The sequence below is a fragment of the Dunckerocampus dactyliophorus genome, chromosome 4 (assembly GCF_027744805.1).
Source record: "Dunckerocampus dactyliophorus isolate RoL2022-P2 chromosome 4, RoL_Ddac_1.1, whole genome shotgun sequence".
NCBI lineage: Eukaryota > Metazoa > Chordata > Actinopteri > Syngnathiformes > Syngnathidae > Dunckerocampus > Dunckerocampus dactyliophorus.
This window is the reverse complement of record NC_072822.1, coordinates 35,856,218-35,880,448: the sequence shown is the minus strand read 5'-3', so window position 1 is coordinate 35,880,448 and position 24,231 is coordinate 35,856,218. Positions and strand designations below refer to the sequence as shown.

At 41.8% G+C, this 24,231-nt stretch overlaps 1 protein-coding gene across 2 annotated transcripts in view; it reads left to right on the top strand.

Annotated features, from left to right (window-relative positions):
- The window catches only part of kremen1 (kringle containing transmembrane protein 1), a 125,168-nt gene that overhangs the window by 60,915 nt on the left and 40,022 nt on the right, over positions 1-24,231 (top strand). For both annotated transcript variants that reach the window (XM_054772994.1, XM_054772993.1), the window contains one exon: positions 16,105-16,267. In XM_054772994.1, the coding sequence (XP_054628969.1) occupies positions 16,105-16,267 (163 nt within the window). The remainder of the gene's footprint in view (positions 1-16,104; positions 16,268-24,231) is intronic.

Below are 24,231 nucleotides of genomic sequence, written 5' to 3'. Positions count from 1 at the left end.
GTGCTACCTGCGTTTGATGTCTGCTTGGAGGCCCAGCAGTGCGCATTGTGGTCGTCTCTGCAGCAACAGCATCTCATGGACATCAGTGGTGGTTTACATGCTGGTGGTGTAGTCACCATCTGAAGAACCACTTTTACTCAACTCTTTCCAAACGATTTCACCGCGTGCCCTTTTGAAAGTGATGAAATAAGTCGGGGCTGGTGGACTAAATGCTTTTTCTAAAAGCCACGGAACAGAACAGCGGGCAGACTCCTTAGCTTCACGAGTGATTGTCCATTTAGCGCGTTGTCTGCGCCCGTTACGAGTAAGCAGCGGGCAGTGTGCAGACACATTCAGCGTGTCACCTGACTCCTCGTGTGAGCGTGAGCGTTGGTCAAACCGTACACGCCACTTATTAAACCCAAATCAGAAGCATTGACATGAAATTTCTCGCACGCTCAGTGTAGCTTGAGGGTGTTAGCCGAATCACCGCCAAATTTGGTACGCACCTTCAGGCGCATGTGTGTACAACTTGAGCAAGATTGTTTGGGAAAAACATGGCCGCCATCAAGCAAAGTGTCTTTTCTGGGGCAGGGGAAGGATTTCAATGGATTCAGGGATGTGGAATGAGATCGGGACTTGCTAGCTTGTTATGTTCATTCAGCCCGGGGGTGTCCACACTTTTCCAGTGAGGGCAACATAGTGAAAAATGAAAAGAGGCAACTTTGCCACTTTGATATTTAGTAAATATGCTAAGAAGTTCAAGAAAAAAGTGCATCTCAGCTTTGTCATGTTGGTGAAAAAGCATATCATTAACACCAACTTCACTCTTTGCTGTTTTTCCCAATTTTTGCTGTTGGTTTTTTTTAAATTTTCCAAATTTTTCCACTTTCTACTTAAAAAATCTTCATACATTTTCTATTCATGATATTAGGACTTTATTCCCATGATAGCTTCCCTTTTTCCCCAACCTAAATTTCCAAAAAAAATTTGTTTCTCAATAATATTACAAATTACAGCTTTTAAAAAGGAGTCCTTTTTTTCTTTGATGTTTTAACTCGATGCTTCTAAAAGGACATTATGTTTCCTCATAATATTACAAGTTCCTTCTTGGAAAATAGAATATGACTTTTTTGTTTCGATATTTTGCCTTTATTCTCGTAAAATAACAACTTTTTGTCTTTTTTTACATTTTCCAACTATTTCAGCTTTATTCTTGTACATTTTCTTCTCATAATTGTGACTTCATTTCCATAATATGTTGACATTATTTTCAGAACATAATTTTCCAAAAATGAAACCTTTATTAGCTGTGACTTAAAAACAAAATGCTTTTTTTTTGTATTTCAACTTTATGCTACAAAAATGACATTATTTTTCCTCATGAAATTACGATGTGACGTAATGAGGGTAACACCCCTCAGCGAAAGCAGAGTAAACAAACGCTTCTCTAGGTAGTTTGTCAACTTGGTTCTGTTTATTTTTCATAAAAATAGCAGTCATGCCAAAATGTTGTGTTGCTGCTGGATGTTCATAGTATCCGAGTGATACTGTTTTCTTTTCCAAAAGAGGAAGGTTTAAGCAACAGTGGATGAAGTAAGTGCAGAGAACGAGGGCCAGATGGGCGCCCACCTCGAGTTCTGTCCTTTACACTGACCAAGTACGGTTTAATCACAGGTGGGCAAACATTTTGACTCGGGGGCTGCATTGAGTTAACAACATTGGCCCGGGGTCCAGGCTATACATTTGATACAAGCACACTAGTTTAAGTTTATAATTCTTAACAATCAACCTGGAAATGTTTGTCTTAGTTCTTTGGTAAAAGTGTCATACAATCTGTTACACGGCCTCCGTCCCTTTTTTCAGGAGCACTTAAACACCAGACCACTTCAAATAACCAAATTGAATGTTGCAGTAAACTATAAATGTCATTTTTGATCATTTGCCGTTCACATTCAAGAAATGGAGCAATGTAGAACATAGTTACAAAGAATATAGAACATATTTAAGCAAATTTGATCAAATCTTTAACGTGCCGGACACCTGCTCAGCCTGCTGTTTTGTGTGCTATCATATACTCCAGGAAATGCGGGATGCGGAAGGCTCTCCAACAAGCGGTGGAGTGGATTGTGTTTTTAAGAAGTGCATACCGTAGATGTTGAGTGTTTGTGTGGCTTGTGATGGTGCACGTAGGCTGGGAGAGATCATCCTACCATCCACCTTCCAGCGTGAGACGCCCCCATGCTAGCCAGCCGTAGATGGCGTTGATAACAAACGGGGGCGTACGTGATGAGGAGCCCACATGTTATTTCCCTTGTGTGGGTTGCTGACTGGGACTGTGCGTTTTGGAGATGAGCTCTCTTGCTGTTAACTTGTCCCGTCCTCCGACCGTGACAGAATGTAAAGTCAAGTGCTCACTTCATCGCTCTTTCACGCCAGGGGGAGTCTTTCAGTGTCGGGGTTAACAATGTGCACGACTATAAAAGAGCTCATTGTCCCACCCTCATTGTCTTTCTTTGTGAGCTGCTATCACTTTGTCTGTCCCGCTCCTTCCCGGTCTGCTGTTTGGGCGTTTAATCTCTCATGGATCCATCCCAGGGATTGTGCACGTTGGACCTTGAAGCAAACGCCCTCAGGCCTCGTCTGCATCGTTATCTGCACTAATCCCCCCCCCGCTTCACTCTCGTAGTGGCTGCTTTCACTTTTGGAGTCGTTCTTTTGTTTGGCTTATCTGCCGTAGGAAATAATGGAAATAGAAAGAACCACTTAAAGGGTCATACTTGTGCTATCATATGACCTTTATTAGCCATTAAGGTAACATTCAAACATTTGTAACTGTCATTTTTATTTGCTAAGTGTCACACAAGTGGCACTTACGTGACAAGCTGGTGATTGCTGGTTCGATCCTCCTGTGCAGGTGTCCACGGGCACCATGCTGAACCCCCGGTTGCTCCTGACGCTGCGTCATCAGTGGGCAAAAGCGCTTTGAGTACCTGGAAGGTGGAAAAGCGCCACACAAGGGCCAGCCCATTTACCATTTACAAGTGTAAAAAGACATCAACCAATAAAAAAAAAGTCAGTCATAAAACGAGGTAAAGAATGTCAGTCTTAAGACATGAAAACAATAACTAATATCAATAAATGTCGCAGGTTTGATGACAAGTGACAGCACGTTAGGTGGCGCTGGAGGCCCCACTTTCTTCTTTTCTTTTGGTGTCTAAAAAGCCAAAGAAAAAACAAAATGCACGCATTTTAGTAGAAATAGTAGGTGAAAGTGGTTTATGGTGTTTGTGAAATGTTGACTTCCTGGTTTGGGTGATGAAAATGTGCGTTTTTAGTGATGATCTGGCTAGCACAGTTAGCACAGTGTTTGTCAATTATTAAGGTGGACCCCCCTAGGGGAAACAGTGAGGTTTTGGGATGGGGCGTGACAGGCAGGGGGCGCAATATATACTGTATATATAGTCAAACCTGTCTTAGTGGCCACCTTTATAGAACGGCCACCTGCCTATAGCGGACACTGAAAAATCCCCCCCAGCAAATGTACATGTTATAGACCCTGTGTATAGCAGTCACCTGTCCAACGCAGCCAGCAGCCACCCATTTTGTCTCCCTTGGTCAATATCTGACTGCATATAGCGGCCAAATTACCGACTCAAGTAGAAGCTTCATGCACGAAAAAGTTTGTTTTTTCAATCAATGAAGCCGTCGTGTGTAGACTTTAATTACTGAGTCCTAGCTCAGTCACAATCATTCACAAGATCCACACAAACTGTCAGTTTACTCATTAGTTCCTCATTAGTTCCTCAGTAACTACTCTAAATTTATGTGCCTTAGTCATTAGTTCCTCAGTAACTAGTTTACTCATTAGTTCCTCATTAGTTCCTCAGTAACTACTCTAAATTTATGTGCCTTAGTCATTAGTTCCTCAGTAACTAGTTTACTCATTAGTTCCTCATTAGTTCCTCAGTAACGACTCTAAATTTATGTGCCTTAGTCATTAGTTCCTCAGTAACTAGTTTACTCATTAGTTCCTCATTAGTTCCTCAGTAACTACTCTAAATTTATGTGCCTTAGTCATTAGTTCCTCAGTAACTACTCTAAATTTATGTGCCTTAGTCATTAGTTCATCAGTAACTAGTCTACTCATTAGTTCCTCATTAGTTCCTCAGTAACTACTCTAAATTTATGTGCCTTAGTCATTAGTTCCTCAGTAACTAGTTTACTCATTAGTTCCTCATTAGTTCCTCAGTAACTACTCTAAATTTATGTGCCTTAGTCATTAGTTCCTCAGTAACTAGTCTACTCATTAGTTCCTCATTAGTTCCTCAGTAACTACTCTAATTTTATGTGCCTTAGTCATTAGTTCCTCAGTAACTAGTCTACTCATTAGTTCCTCATTAGTTCCTCAGTAACTACTCTAAATGTATGTGCCTTAGTCATTAGTTCCCCAGTAACTAGTCTACTCATTAGTTCCTCATTAGTTCCTCAGTAACTACTCTAAATTTATGTCTCTTAGTCATTAGTTCCTCAGTAACTAGTCTACTCATTAGTTCCTCATTAGTTCCTCAGTAACTACTCTAAATTTATGTGCCTTAGTCATTAGTTCCCCAGTAACTAGTCTACTCATTAGTTCCTCATTAGTTCCTCAGTAACTACTCTAAATTTATGTCTCTTAGTCATTAGTTCCTCAGTAACTAGTCTACTCATTAGTTCCTCATTAGTTCCTCAGTAACTACTCTAAATTTATGTGCCTTAGTCATTAGTTCATCAGTAACTACTCTAAATTTATGTGCCTTAGTCATTAGTTCATCAGTAACTAGTCTACTCATTAGTTCCTCATTAGTTCCTCAGTAACTACTCTAAATTTATGTGCCTTAGTCATTAGTTCCTCAGTAACTAGTTTACTCATTAGTTCCTCATTAGTTCCTCAGTAACTACTCTAAATTTATGTGCCTTAGTCATTAGTTCCTCAGTAACTAGTCTACTCATTAGTTCCTCTTTAGTTCCTCAGTAACTACTCTAATTTTATGTGCCTTAGTCATTAGTTCCTCAGTAACTAGTCTACTCATTAGTTCCTCATTAGTTCCTCAGTAACTACTCTAAATGTATGTGCCTTAGTCATTAGTTCCCCAGTAACTAGTCTACTCATTAGTTCCTCATTAGTTCCTCAGTAACTACTCTAAATTTATGTCTCTTAGTCATTAGTTCCTCAGTAACTAGTCTACTCATTAGTTCCTCATTAGTTCCTCAGTAACTACTCTAAATTTATGTGCCTTAGTCATTAGTTCCCCAGTAACTAGTCTACTCATTAGTTCCTCATTAGTTCCTCAGTAACTACTCTAAATTTATGTCTCTTAGTCATTAGTTCCTCAGTAACTAGTCTACTCATTAGTTCCTCATTAGTTCCTCAGTAACTACTCTAAATTTATGTGCCTTAGTCATTAGTTCATCAGTAACTAGTCTACTCATTAGTTCCTCATTAGTTCCTCAGTAACTACTCTAAATTTATGTGCCTTAGTCATTAGTTCATCAGTAACTAGTCTACTCATTAGTTCCTCATTAGTTCCTCAGTAACTCCTGTATTTGTGTGTAAAATCTGACCACATTAGTTCCTATGGGCTATGTCAAATCAATGCGCCCAGGAAAGAAGCTCCGGTAATGTCTTAAATCAGGGGTCACCAACGTTTTTTCTTGTGAGAGCTACTTTTAGAAAATGAAAATGGCCAAGAGCTACTCATTTTTGTAGAAATGATTTTCATACCTAATTTCAACCCAAACAAAGCAAATTTGCTTGTTTTACCAAAACATTCACAAAATGCTGGTATCCACAACCCACATCTTATGTTTCACAATACTTTTCTTTCAAGTGTTCTCACATGATTAACTGAAAACTTGAATGAAAAGCAGGCCTGCGGGCGCCTCATGTGGTCGTGGGGGCTACCTGGTGCCCGCGGGCACCGTGTTGGTGACCCCTGTCTTAAATAATCACAATCCGGCAAGATACTGTAAGTATTCCACGTTGTCATCAATGTACCTGTTCATGCACGATCACAGCATGTATATAAAACCAGAAAACGATGTTAGGGTTTCTTAGAGGGCTTCAGAGTGAAGATAGTCACCTACATGAGGTGCAACGTTAGCTGGCTCATACCAACTTGTTTTCTCTCTAAATATGTGCTCATGTTTCACATAAGGATTGTGAATGATGGCCAAAATTCTTTTCCTTTAACACTTGCAGGGTATTGACAAATGTAACCGCTCAAAACACAACGGTTCCTCTGCGGACTGTCAGGAGGTGTATCTGTGCCAGGACTGTCCTAAAAGCTTCCTGATTTTTAAATCCTTTCCTGGAAATTGTGCCAGCACGTGGGGAGGGTACAGTATATACTACCAGCAGACAAAAGCATTTGGCGTAGATGATGTGATGTGAATGCACATATGTATCCTGGTAGCCATTAAGGTGGTGGTGCTCATTAATGTCGTAGGAACAGAGAGCAGGGTCAGGCCAGATGTGGTTCTAACCAGGATGGGGGGGGGGGGCTTGGTCACAGCTGGCTTGCAAACCCGCTTCACATTTTTCCCCTTATTTGTGGATTGCAAGTAGACGCATGTGGGGGCTCTTTCAAGAAGGCTTTGATATGTCAAAGTGGATAAGAGGGGGAGGACGGTGGTCCTCACCTCGCTCGCCTCCGTCGCCTGGAGCGAGAGGGTCAGTGAAAGTGCAAAGAGGGGAGATGGGAGCAGACGCCGCTGACCGGGCTCATTTTTCGCTCAATGACTTCTCAATGGGATTTAACAGTCGCTCGTTCCATTTAATGCCTTTGTCGTAGGTTGTAGCCCCACACATTACTGGGCCATAAACCAGGACCTCATTCGAGCTCGGAATAGCCACTGCTTGAGCCTCACTTCCTGTGCTCCAACGCCGCCGCACAAGCCGCAGGACTCCCTGCCCGGCACCTATAAAACCTGGCCTCTGTTACTTAACTCAGCAATGGAAACAATCTAATAGCAGAGCTGCAACGCTCCAACAAAATGCGTTTGAAGTCGCTTGTCATACTCATTTTGCCTTCAAATTACAGGCTGGGCAATCGGGAGCATATGGAAGCACCTTGGAGGGATGATATCAGCACAGTTGGACACGGGTCGTCTTGGCTTTGTGGGGGAAATGAGGTGGGACCGCCTGGCAAACGTTCAGGCAGGGACTGATGGGCTATCGACTCTAATGTTTACATAAATAAATAAACACTCACAAGTGAAAAGTGAAAAGAAAACACGGTATAGATAACATAATAGGCTCGTGACAATTTGTTACCTGTTACCTAACGTTCATAGACAGGCCAATCAGAGAATGACAGTTTTATTTTAAGATCCACTTGTCCTCATTAGGATCCCAAGTAAGCTGAAGCCTCTCCCAGCCAATCACAGGCCACACATGGACAAACAAACAATGAACCTGACATGCATATTTATGGAGCTGTCTGAGAAAACTGGCGTATGTGTAACCCGCCTGCTTCACACTCACGACCTTCCTAATGGGAGACGAGAGCGCTGACTTTCGACCGAGCGTTCAGCGCAGCTCTTAAGGGCGAGGGAGTGAGGTTTTTCCGACGTACGCTTGGTGGCATCCGTGGCATATGCACGGGAAAAACAGGCAAATTCCACGCAGAGACGCCCAAACGGAGATTGGAACCCTCGTTCTCCTGACTGTGCAGCAACATGCTAACCACTCGGCCACTGTGCATCCAAGAACAGCTTGTTTTTTTTTTTTAATTAAAAACTGTCATCACATAGTGCGCGTAGATAAGTGAGTAGGCCTCTATGAAATCCCTTTTATTTTTTTCCAAAATTCTATTACATTTTTTCTGAATTCTCTTTTTTACATTTTACACATATTTTACCAGCTTGGAATGTGTGCTTTTCGGGTAAGTGAATAAAATGTCCATTAATTAAATGCAAAGATTCGTACATTTATCGATGCAATACATCACTGGACAATTTTGAGAAGGTCTCTTTATGGTTCAGACGAGCTGGGCGCAAGAATAAACGTGCCTCTCGTCTTTTCTTCACTCGGCGGGCATTGGAAAACGCTCCTTACACGAAAGCAGTAAAACGCAACACGATGAAAATATATACGCATCCAGGCTGAGTCGCGTGAGCATGCGCTGCTAAACTATGCTAACACCCCTAGCTTCATTCACGCTCCGTAAGAGGAGTTTCGCAGGTGTTTTAGGTCGCCATTTTCACGTTTAGGTCAGGAGGGGGCGGTTCCCTCACATCGGCACAATAATTATTGTGCATCGCTAGTTTTAAGTCAAACTAAGTAAATGTATTTGGGTTTTTTTTCAATCACTTGGCATTTTTTGAATGATTAATACACAATTACATGTCCAAATGGCATTTTAGAGGAGTTTATAAGGCCTTTTGTCAAGGAAATGAGGAAGAACATGATATCTGCATGCATCCAAATCATGCATAAATGAAAATGAACTCATTCCATACCAAAGATGTATTTATACGTTTTTAAAACCCAAACACTCGCTCCCAAAGACGTGTTTATATGTCTTTTACGTTTTTTTGCACAAGAGGCAAAAAGAGGTGACGACGCAACTGCAGACTGAAAGAAGTGGCCCCCAAGGTGGCAGAAGTGTGTTTGATAAGAGCTCTTTTGCAAGTATTTACACACTCAGCAGAGAGGAGTGTAGCGTGCAGAAGGCTAGCATTGTCGGGAAAGCTTAACACATGCACACACACACGCGCGCGCACACGTGCACACACGGCTCAGTTCCAAATGTGAACATTGTAAATAGTTCATGGTGTTGTTATTTTGACGTAACAGCCTTTTTTTGTTGTGTTTATGTTGTGGTATAGTTGTTTAGATAGTTGAGCTGTCACAAAAGCACAACATTCGTGTCCAAGGGAAAGTCATGCTAGAAATGTATCTTTTCACTAAAAGCTGGTTTTCTTGATTTTTTTTTAGTTGGGAACTGATATTTTCCTGAAACGTACTTATGTTCTACTGCTGATTACCAAAGAACGGGTGAAGGGAGAAACAAACTTTTTTTCTGATGAAAGGCAGGAGTCTCATGTTACTTTTGGTAGGTTCCGTGTTCATATAGCCTTAGAACACAATATTCTGTGTGCCCCGAAAGATCAGTCAAAATGGTCTAAAACGGCCGCTACTGGAGGGGTTGTCTTTTGAAAAGTGTCTGGGATTGAATGAGTCAAATATCCAAATTGCACCCAATAAGACCACAAGATAAGATATTTCACTAATGAACAAATATGCCAGGGAGGAAGCTGACTCAACTTCAAAATGACCTGCGACCCGCCCACTCAGGACTAAATTTGTATGCTTTTTATTTGAGCACACTAGTCCCATTTTTGCAGCGCTCCAAGCATATAATAAAGTTAGAAGGAAGCTCTTAATGCCAGCAAGGAAGCCGTCGTCTGTAATTATCGCTGCTTTTCATCCCTGCTCGCAAACATGACAAATAAGTGTGTGACCTGGCAACCATGTTGTGTTTTTTTAAACAGACTGTTTGTTTGAGGGCTGCTTTGTTTGTGTTCTTTTCTTGAGGATCACATGACCCGAAGGTCCTTTCCCAGGTCTTTCCCGTTTATTTTGAGTTGCAACGTGGAAGTCATGAGCCACAAATCCCAGCAAATGTAATAACAGGGCCATTGACTTGGCTTTCTTTTTGCTTCATGGGGAGGCTGAATGCTTTTTAATATTTCTTGTTCTGCGTGTATTTCATTTGCCCCACCCCCTTTTCTGCTTCTTCCATTCAACTCTGTTTCCCATCACAGTCCAATATGGAACCACAAGAAAGACCAGGCTTTAGTGACCAGAGTAGCGCTGTGACGACAAGAATAGCGGACGGGGGGAAGATGGGGGAGGGGGGGTGCCCAGTTGGCAGCGAGAGCGCTTCATTTCCTTCCAAGCGTCTTGTTTCCACTCCTGAAACCTGCCCTTCCTCTCCAGCTTGATAGATGTGCGGCCGTCCGCAGGCCTCCTCAGCGTTCCATTCGTCTTCACGCTGGCTTCACTTATCTCCATCTGCCACTTCCCATTCCAGCCGCAAGCCGACGGTGCCTTCAAACCGCGCCGGACACCCCTCCGTCGCCCCGCCGGTGTCCGAGCCGGCGAGCTCGGCCACGGACGGCTCTGGCACGACGAGAAAAGTTAGTCCTGAGACGTTCACAAAGTCAATTCTTTTTTTGAGCATGCTGCCAAGTTGTGTCATTTTTAAAACAAGCTCATTTGGGGAAGATATTTGAAGGACGTGAGCTCATTTGGGATGCAGTTAGCGTTGCCCTGCTCTCTGACGTTATCCCGTCATGATTGCTTCTGGCCAGTTTGTGCCGCTGCCAAACTGCTGCAATATGTTTCCCTTCTGCCGCGCCCCTCACGCAATGTATGGTGTCCAAAGTGCGGCCTAAAAATATGACTTAACAAGAAAAAAGAAATTAGCCGTAATTTGACAAGAAGAAAGTGAAAATATTAAGAGAAAAAGTTACAATCTAATGGGAAAAAGTTGTAATTTTTGCAAGAATAATGTTATAAGGAAAAATAACATCATTTTAGTAGCATAAAGTGGAAATATGAAAGAAAACAGACATTTTTTACAAGTTGAAATAAAATGAGAAACAAACGAAACAAAATAATATTCAAACTTTTGGAAAATTAGGTTGGGGAAAAAGTTTGAATATTATGAGAATAAAGTGATCAAATCAAATAAAAAAAACACCAGCAGAAATGGAAAAAACAGCTGACATTTTAAGAGAATAAAGTCAAAATATTCAGAGGAAAAAATGTTTCTCAATTTTACGAGATAAACTTGTAATATTATGAGGAAAAAAAAGATCATTTAGTATAATATAAAATAATCAAAGTCATTTTAGTAGCATAGAGTTGAAATATTATAGAAAAATATACAAAACACAATAAAGTTCAAATTTTGGGAAAATTTTGAATATTATGGGAATAAAGTCATAATATTACGAGTAATATAAAAATTTACCAAGATTACTTAAGAGGAAAGTAGAAATATTTGGAAAACTACAGCAAAGATGAGGGCAAAGAGTGCAAAACTGTAAAAATAGAGCAAAAAAGCATAATGTAACTGCAAAAACCTAAATTGTTGATACTAATAACTAATAAAAACACAAATATTTGTCTTTAAATATATGTCTAAATTATTTTTAATTATAAATATATATTTTTTTAATTGTACAGTAAGTATCAAAGACAGCTGGACAGCCCTGACGTAAACAGACAAAGACAAGTAGGAAGAGAAAAACAGTGAGCTGTCTTATTATTATTATTATTATTATTATTATTGTTATTATTATTATACATTATCATAACAGTGGTTTATTTGGTCTCAAAAAATGTTGACAATAATATCTTTGGCCCTCAATTTGTGCGGCAATAAACATTTCAAAACGCACCTGCATCAGTTTGTGACTCGGTTACATTAAAAAATGTCCAGTTGGGACACGCGGTGGCCGAGTGGTTAGCATGTTGGCCAAACAGTCGGGAGATCGGGAAGATCTGGGTTCGAATCTCCGCTTGGGCATCTCTGTGTGGAGTTTGCATGCTCTCCCCGTACAGGTACTGCGGTTTCCTCCCACATGTCAGGTTGCCATAGGTATGAATGTGAGCGGGAATGGTTGTTTGTCTATTTGTGATTGGCTGGTGACCAGTCCAGGGTGTACCCCGCCGTCAGCTGGGATAGGCTCCGGCATACCCCCGCGACCCTAATGAGGATAAGCGTCAAAGAAAATGAATGGATTGTACTTTTCTTCCAATGAATGTTAAAATGTTGTCTCGTGTCCAATCTCATGCATGCTCGTCTTGTGAGTTGAGCGTCTCGTGACAACGCTACTTCTTAGCATATCTACGCGTGTTGCTTCACAAAATGGCAAAGTGGCAAAGTTGCATCCTTTCATTTTTCACGACCTCGCTGGAAAGAGGTTTGTTCTGTAGCATTTTCCTTGACGAAATGGACTAAAATGCTTGCTGGAATGTGAGGGCGCTGCTCACTTGTGTCAGTTAGTGTCGGATACGCGCTTGGACTGCATTAATGTGCTAAGAAAGCGTGAGGCATTATTAAAGTGGATTGTCATCTTAACCGCAGGAACTTGACACCCCTTCAGCTTCCAGACGTCAGCCAGACGACGAACGTAACAACAGCAGAGCAGCAACGACTTTAATTAAAAGCAACTTGGCCTCACACAGCGAACACAGCCCGAGCTGCTGATTTTACCCCGAAGAGAAAATGTTAGCTCTCGCTTTTGTGGTTCAACCAACGGCTGTAAATATATGTGGCGTTCGTTTCAAAAACTTTGGAGTGGAACGAGTGCACAGCTGGATTGCAAACAACGTGGCCTACAGTATGTGATTTTGTAGTATAGCCAACACTAGATGTCCAAGGTAAGTTCAGTACTCTGGTCACGACCAAACTGTAAGAAAAGATCATTGGGACACTTCTTTCAGCGTCCACACTGCTGTTGTTGCCACGGGACCAAAGGCTGCGGAGTACAGAACATATGCACAAAGTACAGTCGGCCATTCAAAGTCCAGCCTGAGGGACCATTTTCTACCTGCAGTTTGGTTTTCTTGGCCCTGTGTGTAGAGTCCTCCCTCGTTCATTGCGGTGAATTGGTTCCACATCCGACCGTGATAAGTGAATTTCCAGGAAGTGGGAATCAATGTTAATCAATGGAGTATTTATCGTAGTTAGAGCACAGAAATCCTGTTTATGGCTTTCTAAATACGTTTTTTTACCATTATTAGAGCCCTGACGACATAAAATAACACCCCTATAGTCAATTTTACAGTCCTATTATTCCTTGTTTACACCACATTGTGCAACGCTTGTGCACAGGCTACAGGATCCGTTTAAGCATAGCATGCTACCGAGTTAACTAGTTAGCCTGCAATTGATTTATTCTAAACTTAAGAAAGGGTTTCAAATTGAGTGGGGAAGACCACTTCCACACCAAATGAGGGCAGAACCTTTTTTCACTATGCCATGTCGGGCATGCCATGGCTGACTCCGTGCAGTGTTAAAGTAATCTAATCTAATCCAATCTGATACCATGTCATGACGGACGAAAATAAAATGAATGAATTAAAAACAAGCCACTAACAACTAGCTACTTTGTCAACTACAACACAAAGCTAAGATGTCAACGTTTTCTTTAAATATCAGCATATCCTGACTTACATTGGATTGGTTTAGCATAGCCAATTTGATTTTCCTATGTACACTAGGTCCCCAACTTACGAACACAATTGGTTCCAGACGACCGTTCTTATGTTGAATTGTTCTTAAGTAGGTAAAAGGTAATATTAGCAATGATATAGGTACTACATGTACGTGTATACATATACAGTATATGTGTATGTATGTAAATATGAGTTTGGATGCAGTAGTAATATTAAACCAGGATAATTCATGAAAAAAACAATAATAAAAGTGATATAATAATACGTAATGATAAATGTTATTTACCTTTGAAGAGGAGTAGTCCAGCATACGTCGTTGTGGTGGAGTTGGAGGAGGAGTTATTGAAAAAAAGGACAAATGGTGGTGGTGGTTAGACTCTTCTAAAAGAGGTAGTGTTCTGTGGGTGGTGTAGAATTAAGCAGGCCTATTAACTCTTCATAAACTTTAATCACACGCTCTGTCCGGGTTGTATCATTTAGCTTTCCATTTAGCTTTATCTCCCCAGCGTCTAACTCTTCCTGTGTTGGTCCCATTAGCAGTGGCACAGTGCCCCCTACTGGTCAAGCATGTACAGTAGCAGTAGAAATACTGATTGAGCGACTACAAGGCAAAATAAAGTAAAATATAGACCAGTCGGCTTGTGTTCGTATCCGCGAATGTTCGCTAGTCGGGTGTTTGTAAGTTGGGGACCTAGTGTACAGCTCTCGTGGCAAATCCCGTGACCAAATAAACAAAATGTCACCTGGTGTTTTATATACAGAAATTTGCGGACTATTGAGCGCACCTTAATATAAGCCACACCCACCAAATTGAAAGACAAAGCAAGTATTGTACATATTTAGGCCGCACTTGTCCGTAAGATATTTACACACACTATAAACCTTGCAATCCCACCGTACCTACACTCTTGTGTTCCCACCGTCACTCCAGTGATGAGATGTGAGACGTTTTTTTTCATCTGAGTTCAACAGTTCCAAGCAGTCCAAGCAGAAGCTGTAGTATTTCTACACTTGATCAAACTAACTCAAGATTTGTCAGATTAAAACTCTATTGCTGCATAAGACTTCAAAACATGATATTAGCTTCTACTGTATTACGAAAATGCACTACCTTTTGTTTCGGCACCCTAAGCATCATGGGAACCGCTGCCGCGTCATTGTTTACCCCTTTAGGCGCCAGAGTTTCTTTTCAGTTTTGACGTTACGATTTCCAAAGTTTGTAGGTTGAAAAGGCGTGCTGTAAATGAGAAAAATCATCAGTATGACCCAAAGTTTGTGATGGGTGTAAATTCACTCATCTAATTTGCATATTGTGACGTCACCATGCTCAGAATTTGTCAGATCCCACTCTCCACGATACAGTTCAATCAAAATCCAAATCAAATCATCAAAATTTCTGATGCACATCATCATAGTCACTTACAACGGGATCTTGAACATCACTGCTGCCTCAGTAGTTGAAAGTCTATAAACTCCTACACTTTGCATAAAACCGCACCCGCAAATGTTGCTCACAAAGTTACAGATGTGCGCCATCCGCTGGTGTAAAGTATTAACTACATGAGGCACCATATTTGCAAAAATGGCTTGTTAAATTCAGCAGTGTTGCTTGTTGAAATTTTGCCACTTTGGCGCTTAAAGGGCTACAGAATGTGTGCAAAGGCTTATAGTCCACAAATGACAGTATTCCATTTTATATTCTGCTGTTTGTTACCACATTAGCTTTCACTAAAAGCTTGTAAAATATACTTTCAAAGAATTGTCACTCACACACACACACACACACACACACACACACACATACACACACACTTCCAATGTGTTTTCTTTCATGTATACCACCAGTCAAAAGTTTGGAGACACTTCCCCTTGCTGTTGAATGAGAAGGTGTGTCTAAACTTTTGACTGGTACTGTATTCGTTTTTACTGTCATTGAACACTGTGTTTGTCTGTGTAGCATTCGTTTGCGAGCGGACCGAGTGGCGTTTGGTCCTCACCAGTGTTTGGATGATCGCGTTCGCACTTGCAGCTTCACAACGAGCGGCACTAGCAGAGCAAACGAGTTTCTTTTAACCCAACCACATGCGCCCTAAGTAAAATGCCCGTGAATGTTCTCATGCATCCAGGTCATTGATTGGATCTTGCACCAAGATCTCGCACTAAAGCTGTCCTATCTAGTCCGGTTGCGATGCATTTAATGCCCTGAGAACACCCAAAGTAAAGGGTTCCAGAAGGAGAATGGGTCGAGTCAAGGGTAAATGTATTAATCATCATCGATGGCTGGTTTCTTCATTGGATCACAACGTCTAAATGTCGGCGCGTCCCTGATCCAAGTTTTTGACACGCAAATCTAGTTTGGACCAGTGTCCCAGCAGGGAGGTCTCACTCTGTTGACAGGCATGATGAGCACCTGCAGCGTGAGGGATCGCCCTCTTGGGAAATTTTGTAATGGAGTCGACGGCGGAGGCATTTAAGCTGTCCAGGGAGGCGTCAATCCAGAATGACGAGCTCTGACAGCTCCTCGCGCTCCCATCAGCAGTTGTTTGTTTGAACTCCTTCTTTGTTTTTCCTCCGCCCGCCTCGTCCATATGGTTGTCATACACTTCCTGGAAACTGGAGCCGTGCCTTGATGTTAATTGAAACAATACCGCGCTGCCTTTAACACGTTTGGCACTCGCCGCAATGAAAGCAGCCCGCGGCAAAGAATAGCATTATTCCAAGCGTCTTTTCCACAATCACTCCAAAAACTTTTTAATAGCAGCAGACTTTCCCTCAAAGCCAATTTCTGTGAAAGCAGACATCATGTGTTTTACATGTAAGCGCAAACGTCATTGCCGTCGAAGCACTTTTCATTTGGCTTCATTGCTCCCCCCTCTGTTTGATTTCAGAGTGTTACACGGCCAACGGAGAGGACTACAGGGGCTTTCAGAACCAGACCAGCCTGCAAGGCGGTAAACCGTGTCTCTTCTGGAACGAGACCTTCCAGCACCCCTACAATACGCTCAAGTACCCCAACGGCGAGGGCGGCTTGGGCAGCCACAACTACTGCAGGTGAGCGTCACGTGCTCAAGCACAGACACAGATGCCTTTCTACACACAACCAAACCTGATATGTGCAGCATTCCACAACCCATTTTACATTTGGGGGGTTTCAGCACTTTTATTTTAACCTGTGCAGCTTTTCTGGTCATTACGGTAATACAATATCACAAAAGTGAGTACAGAACCTTTTGTTATATCTTGTCAAGGGACAGTACCACCTTGATTACTGGGACCCAATGGTCATTAAATCACCACCCACTTTTATTTCAGCTATATTTATTTCTCACTTTTATTTGCTCTATTTTTTATTTATTGATGTATTTTATTCATATTTCAAACCAAGCAAATGTACTTCATAATCTCCTATGTCATTTATTGAAACATTAATACACATAATTACATGTCCAAAGTGGAATTTATTTAGGCTTTTTGTCAAGGAAATGAGACAGGACATGGTCACTGCATGCAAATATTGCATAAATGAAGAATTACATTTGAAAAAACATTTTAATTGCACTAAATAGAACCACAAAATCATATATTCCACTTACACCAAAGAGGAAGATGAATAAAATATTCCTGGTTTACAAAATGGAAAAAAACACGTCAGAAATCGCTGGTATATTACATATTTTCAAGTCATTTTTACGTGGCTGCCTGCGACCCACCTAGAATGGATCCGTGACCCACTGTTGGGTCCGGACCCACCAGTTGAGAACCACTGTCTTAGAGTACAGTGGAACCTCGGTTTTCATCATGAATTTGTTCCACAAGGCAAAAAAGGGTAGCTTTTTTTCCCGGTTCTTTGGACAGCATTGCTATTGGAGAAGTAGTCAGTAGTCACACATTTTAGAAGGTTTTCAATTGTGTTTAAACAATAAGAGCAGTATATGTGGTTGCAGCGCTGGACTCTGAGCATCAGTGAGGAAGATGAAGAATAAAAGTGCACAGCAGCCCCGCTAGAAAGTGAAAGTTAAGCTTGTGTGAGTGAGAACAATGCATCCATTGTGTGTCTGCCTCTTCCAGTATTTTTCTGTCAGTCATATGTAACTCTGATTGTGCTATGTGAGTGTGTGTCAAGAAGATGTTCTATGAGAAGCTATTAGACTGAAACTAAAAGTGCAATAATAATATCCAACATGTCTGACGAAAACTGAAACATGCCAACACCGAGGCAGTTTTTCCCCATAGAGTCAGGGTGTGGGGCTCCACGAGTGCTGTCTTCACTGGGGAGCTACCTACGGTAAATTGAGGGGAAAAGTGAATTTCAACATGTCCTGTGACGCTGTGAAACAGCATCATCAGTTTAATGAGGCATAACAGCATGCAGCATATCATGCATGGTCTTTCTGACAGGAAGTCAAAGGAGCCGCACAAACACACTTTGTTCCTCCGTCTTAACGACAGTCAATCGCGATGAAACTGGTGACTTTTTCTGGTCTTTTGGCGAGATAATTGTGTCTAGCACCTTGGGCTGCACAAGTGCTGCCGAGCCCCGGGGGAGCTGTGGTTCATTGAGGGAAAGATGACGTCCAACATGTACTGTGACATTGTGAAGCAGAGCATGATGCCCACCCTTAGGAAACAGTTTTCCAACATGAAAAGGACACACAAGTGAGGTTGATAAGAGTGGCCAAGTATGTCTCCTCCAGACCTGAACCCAACTGAGAGTAGCTCACACGAATCAAACGAATCGAATCAAACGAATCAGAAGCATGGCCTTGTGTGAGTGCAGTGTTTGGGTAAAGTAAAACGCAAACACCAGGAGGCTGTGCTCTCTTTGCTTTGGTCGACCAGACCATCCACTCCGGCCACCACACGCTGGACTGGAGATGTCACTGATGACTGCAACCGCAGACGTGGATCCGGTCTGTGCCTTATTATCCTCCCCGTCATTTCTTTGTGCTGTCAGTGACTAACAACACCTCCTGTTCGATGCTAGTGATGTTAGTGAGTTAGCGCTGAGTGTTGGTGGTCATGTTTGTGTGTCATGCTGACACTTGGTTAAATTGATGTCACGATGCTACTTTATGTGACGCTCGTTCACGTCACTTTGAGTCATTTTGAAACGAGGCCTTTGAGCACCAAGAATACGCTCAGACGCCGTCATAACATTGCAGCTGCTCACATCTAGCAGCGTCATCACGTCGACTTTGCAGAAGTGAATCAGCATCCGGAGGCACTTGTGCATTGTCACCGCCGGGCCTCGCTTTTCCAGCTGGGCCGCGGCGTCCAGAACAGTGGCTTGGCCCGGAGCCGCCGAGAGGCCGTAGGAAACAAAATATCCATCCGCCTCCCCGGCCCCAAAAGCCTCTAAAACATTCTTCTAAGTCACGCTTGTAAACTCGTAATGCAGCAATGCTTTGAAGTGGTGCTCGCGCTGGACGGGAAATCGTGAGATTTACGAGGAGGATACATGCGGCCGATCACGCCAGGCTCGGCAGTCACATTAGGAGTGTTTTATGTCCGAGCAGCCGTGCAAAATGGACATCTTCATTCTTACCCCCTCCCCGATGGCAGCTCACGGCTTTAGCGTTGCGCTGACAGCTCGGGTCCTTTCTTCCTGACGGGAGGATTATTTTTGCCCTGTCGCTGAAGTGTGTGCCACGGGGGGGCGGGTTACCAGAAGGCCAAGCGGGGAAAGATGACAGGTTTATTGAAAGCACAAGGTCGAGTATTTGTGTACACATCTGCCAGTTTTGTGGTTGTTCTTTGTTAGCGGGATTACAAAAAGCTACTAAACATTTCTTTGTGGAGAGTTGCAGCACGCAAGATGAAAACATCCAGGAATTATTTGAGTGTTTTCCTCAGTTTTCACAGCTCGTGAAGGCATGCAGGAGGCGGGCGCTCATGAATTTGGTGCAGATGCAAATTAAGATTGAGTGAAGGTACGCTACTACAGCGCTTTGGTTGGCTATTGCTGTTTTGGTTGTGATATACTGTACAGTGTTCCCTCTTTATCGCGGGGGAAGGTTCCCAAAATAGCCCGCAATAAGTGAAATTTGCGAAATAGCCAACTTTATTTGTTTATAATTATTAAATTTTAAGGCTGTAAAACCCCACCATACACTTCATACACTTTTCTCAGACAGACAGGAACATTACACACCAACATTAACACTCTCCGAGTTCACATTTTGTTTGAATTTTAATGATCAACCTCTTGGACACAAGAAATTATTGAGTGACTCACGGTATTCGCTCTTCTGACATGTCTCGTCCTGGCGCCGTTCGTAGTCCTCCATGATCCGAAGATTCATTTACAGTATTCCATAATGGCGCCCTAGCAACTAGCAATCATACAGCTATGATCATACAGCTATGATCATACAGCTATGATCATACAGCTATGATCGCTAGCAAACAGGAAACACAGCGGTGCTCCATGAAAGAGATTGATTGACAATGGTCTACAGCTAATCAGAACACAATAGGCGGGTTATGCCTTAGCCAATCAGGACTATTGTGGCTCTATATTTAGCTGGTTGACCAGATGTAGGGACGAAATCTTAACCCCAGCAGCACACGTCTTCAACTCTCACATGAGTATACAACACCCTCTACTGGTGGCAGTAGTAAATACAATAACAGACACATGCAACAGAGCAGCGATAGATCCCTCTAATACACCCCAAGGACGCAGAACACAATGCACGTTCATACGCAAAAAGATGCAAAATTGCACTTAAAAATTGGCAAAAAAAAACAGCGACTCTGCAAAAGGTGAACCGCGATGTAGCGAGGGAACACTGGACTAAAAATGTTCTTCCATTTTTAGTGTTTACAAGGGAATGGTAGTGCTACTTTTTTATGTCACATACAACAACGGAACATTAAAGGGTCCCTGACACGAGTCAGCATCTTTGCTTAACGCATTCAATACCAAACATGTATTTATACATTTTTATAAACCCGAACACCCATTCCAAAGACGTATTTATACATCTTTCACTTTTTTCAGAGGTGATGACTCAACTACTCACTAATGGATGTCACTTTTAGAGCAGTTTTAAGCCATAAAAACGGCTACAGGTGGCAGAAGTGCATTTGATAAGAACTCGGCATGGATCATTTGCATGTAAAATCACACTCTACAGCAAGGAGGAAGTGGAAGAGCATGGAGGAGTGTAGCATGCAGAATGTTAAGCATTGTAGGGAACTTTTAACGCATGCACACGCACGCGTGCACACACACAGTTCAGTTCCAAACGTGAAAATTGTAAATAGTTCATGGTGTTATATTTGTAAATACAGTCAAACCTGTCTTAGCGGCCACCTTTATAGAACAGCTACCTGCCTATAGCAGCCACTGAAAAATCCCCCCCAGCAAATTTACATGTTATAGACCCTGTGTATAGCAGTCACCTGTCCAACGCGGCCAGCGGCCACCCATTTTGTCTCCCTTGGTCAATATCTGACCGCATTTAGCGGCCAAATTACCGACTCAAGTAGAAGCTTCATGCACGAAAAAGTTTAGTTTTTCAATCAATGAAGGCGTCGTGTGTAGACTTTAATTACTGAGTCCTAGCTCAGTCACAATCATTCACAAGATCCACACAAACTGTCAGTTGTTCCACATAAAAAAGCCGTCTTCTTTTGAGCTTGCTATTTCCTGGTCAAACATGTAACTTTAAGAGCATTTGCACCAAAACATTACCGCAAAGTATGCTGGGAACAGGACGTGCTCCCAGCGACGCTACAATAAAAAAAAAAACATATGCTAGCATGCATGCGGCAGCGGGAGCAAAACTGAGTTGGGTTTTTACTTAATTGAAGTATTTTAGAATGTACTCACGTTATTTTTCATCAATCCTCATCCACAAATCCATCAAAGTCCTCATCTTCTGTATTCGACACAAACAAAGCCGTCTTCTTTTCCGTTCGCTACTAGTCTGTTAACTTGTCAGTGTTATTCAGCTCCGAAGCAAAGAAGGAAACTTCTCCTGTTGCTTCTGCCAACTTTATTTATTGAACGCGGCCACCAGACAGCAGCTCAGAACACACACACATCTCTCAGCATCGTCTCTCCTTCCTGCTTGCCCACAAGGCAAAGGTTAAACAAGCCCCACTACATAGCTGTTCAGCCAATGCCTGTAAGAAATGACACCGTTTATTTCCTGGTGTGCACTGGTCAATACTGTAATGCCGCTTGTTGTGGGGAAGGAGAGACTCACGTCGCCTATGCACTTTAATGGCTTTATTAACAGCGGAGAACACTGCAGGACTTTACATCCACGCCAACATAAACACACTTCCCAACTCTCTCCAAACTCACAGCTAGCACTGAGCCTAGCTCTCCTGCTCGGGACGCCCACCGTCACTTCCCGTCACTTCCTGATGAACTAAAGCTGTAATGACACTCTGCCATATAAAAAGTAAAATATTAAAAAGAAGCGTAAGACATTACTAGCACAGCTTTGTTCTGTTATTATTAAGCCTGTAGCTTCCTTTTAGTAAGTAAAAACCTTGGCTATGATTGCACTACATTGTCATGTAGACCTACAAAGTACACTTGGAAGAACAAGAGGTGAATAAATGTATTGCAACTGATGTGAAACTGATGAGGGGTAGGATTAAATAAGCTTTGCTTCTTCCTACTCCTTTTTGGACATGCAAAATTGTGAATTGTACTATGTGATGTGCTACTGTTTGACTCATGCATGTTCAGGATGAATTAAAACCATGAACCATGATAATAACAAGCCTAGTAGTGCTGTACAACTTTTATCCGCAGTCCGCAGTGCCCTCTACTGGTCAACATTATTATTATTATTTTTTTCCCTTTTTTTTCTTTATTTTCCTCTACTGGTCAACATTCAAACTGGACGCCAACCTGTCTATAGAGGCCACCTGTCTATAGCGGCCACTTTTGCAGACTCCCTCTAGTGGCCGCTATAGACAAGTTTGACTGTACATTGCTATTTTGATGTGAGAAAAAAAACTTTTTTGTGTTGTTTATGTTTGTTATAGTAGCAGAAAAACATTTGTGTCCAAGTGAAAGTTCTGCTTGAAATGTATGTTTTCACAAAAAGCTTTTTAGTCAGGAACTGATATTTTCCTGAAACTTACCTATGTTCTACTGCTGATGACTAGAGACCAGAAAAAGGTAGAAACCCATTTTTTTTCCTGATGAAAGATGGGAGTCTAATCTTTCTTTTGGTAGGTTCCGTGTTTATATAACCATAGAACACAATATTCTGTGTGCCTTGAAAGATCAGTCAAAATGGTCTTTTGAAAAATGGCTGGGATTGAATGAGTTAAATATGTTTTATTTAATCCGGCACACTTGACATTATGAAAGTAGATTGTTGTCGCCATGCTTGGCCGGCGTGGCTTCATTTGCTTTACAAATCAGCTCATTTGCATGACGCACATCCTGCAATTCAAATGTACCAGCAACAGCTCGTGACCTTTTGCCTTCCCGTAGACTCCTCGTACTTCTTCAGGTGAAGACGACGCTCAGACAAGGGTGAAGGTGAGGGATAAAAAGTTTGGAGGCAGGTCAGTCAGGAGCTCACGTTGATGTTTTTATGAGAGGTGAGCGTAGGTCGGGGCACAGGGGGATCGCTCAACGCTGGGGAATCACTGCGCATATTTACCGGGGGGGTAACGCCATAATCACGTAACCTGGTTTTAAGGTCCGGTTGGGGTAATTTTCGGTACATTACATACATTCTCCACTGATCGCTGCATACTAAAAAGGACGCGGGGGCCACCTTTACATTTTTGAAACCAAGCCATGTACTGTCGATATGCTGAGACGTTTTCTATATTTAAGGGAAGCTTTGTGTTATGACTGACAAGCCTGTTGTACCGTCTATGTAGGAACCTTTTCTTCTTACATTGTACATGGGTTTGCTGTTTTTTTCATTTCTAAAAATAGTCCAACTTTCTTCTTGTACATTTTTTTCTTGCCATATTATTTTGACTTTATTATTTTTTCCAGAATTGCAGCTTTTTCTTGTTTTTGTATGTTTCTCATACTTGGACTTTTTTACTTTAAGTTTTCAATTTTATCCTATTTTTTTTTTTGCTACTAATATTTTATATTATTCTCTCTTAATATTCTATATATTAATACTCTCTTAATAACATGTTGTGCTAATAATATCTGCTGGCGGGGCGGCGTGAGTGCCCGCAAGAAAGAGAGCGCTAACCGACAAGCTTTTTGGAGGCACTTAAACTTGACTTCACCTCAGAATGTTCCTCTTCCTTTTTTTTTGTGTCACTGCATCTTCGCCAGTGTGAAAAGACGAGAGGAAACTACGAAACTAAGGGTGGGAGAAGAAGAAAAGGCAATGGGAGCACCCGTGACAACTTTCTTCACAAAGGGTGAAATGCGATAGCGCAGCGCCGTCGGCCTTTTTTTTTTTAACCCCCCCCCCGAGATGTGTGATGAGGTGTGTCAAAAGAGAAGACAAAAAGCAAAAAGATCTTTGGCAATTACAGTCAAAGCAGAAGCAGACAGCTGCTGGCGTCAGTCTGCTCTGCACTTTACACTCATGCTCTCTAATAGACACTTAAACTTTAAAATAATAGTAATAATATTCCATTCAATCAGTGGAGGGGGTTTTGGGCCCAAGTTAAACAAATGTAAAGCCAATAAATAATAATAACAATGATTATTATTATTGTCAAGAGGGCTCGAATGATGTTAAAATAATGTATTTTGAAGGTTGTAATACGGCCTATTATTAGTAAAGGATATATTTAGGCAAAATTTACTTAATCTTGGCCCAAATGAATGATTTCCAAGCATGAAAAGTGACTATAGGGGTGTTATGTCATGTTTAGAGGGCTCAAATAATGTTAAAAACTGTATTTAGAAGGTTGTAAAGAGGTTTCCTATGCCATATTCCATTTATTGACATTGAATCCTACTTTGGGCAAATTCACATATGACGGTCGCGTGTGGAACCAATGAGCCGCCATAGAGAGGGATTACAAAGTAAAGTATCTTAAGGTTAATGTGT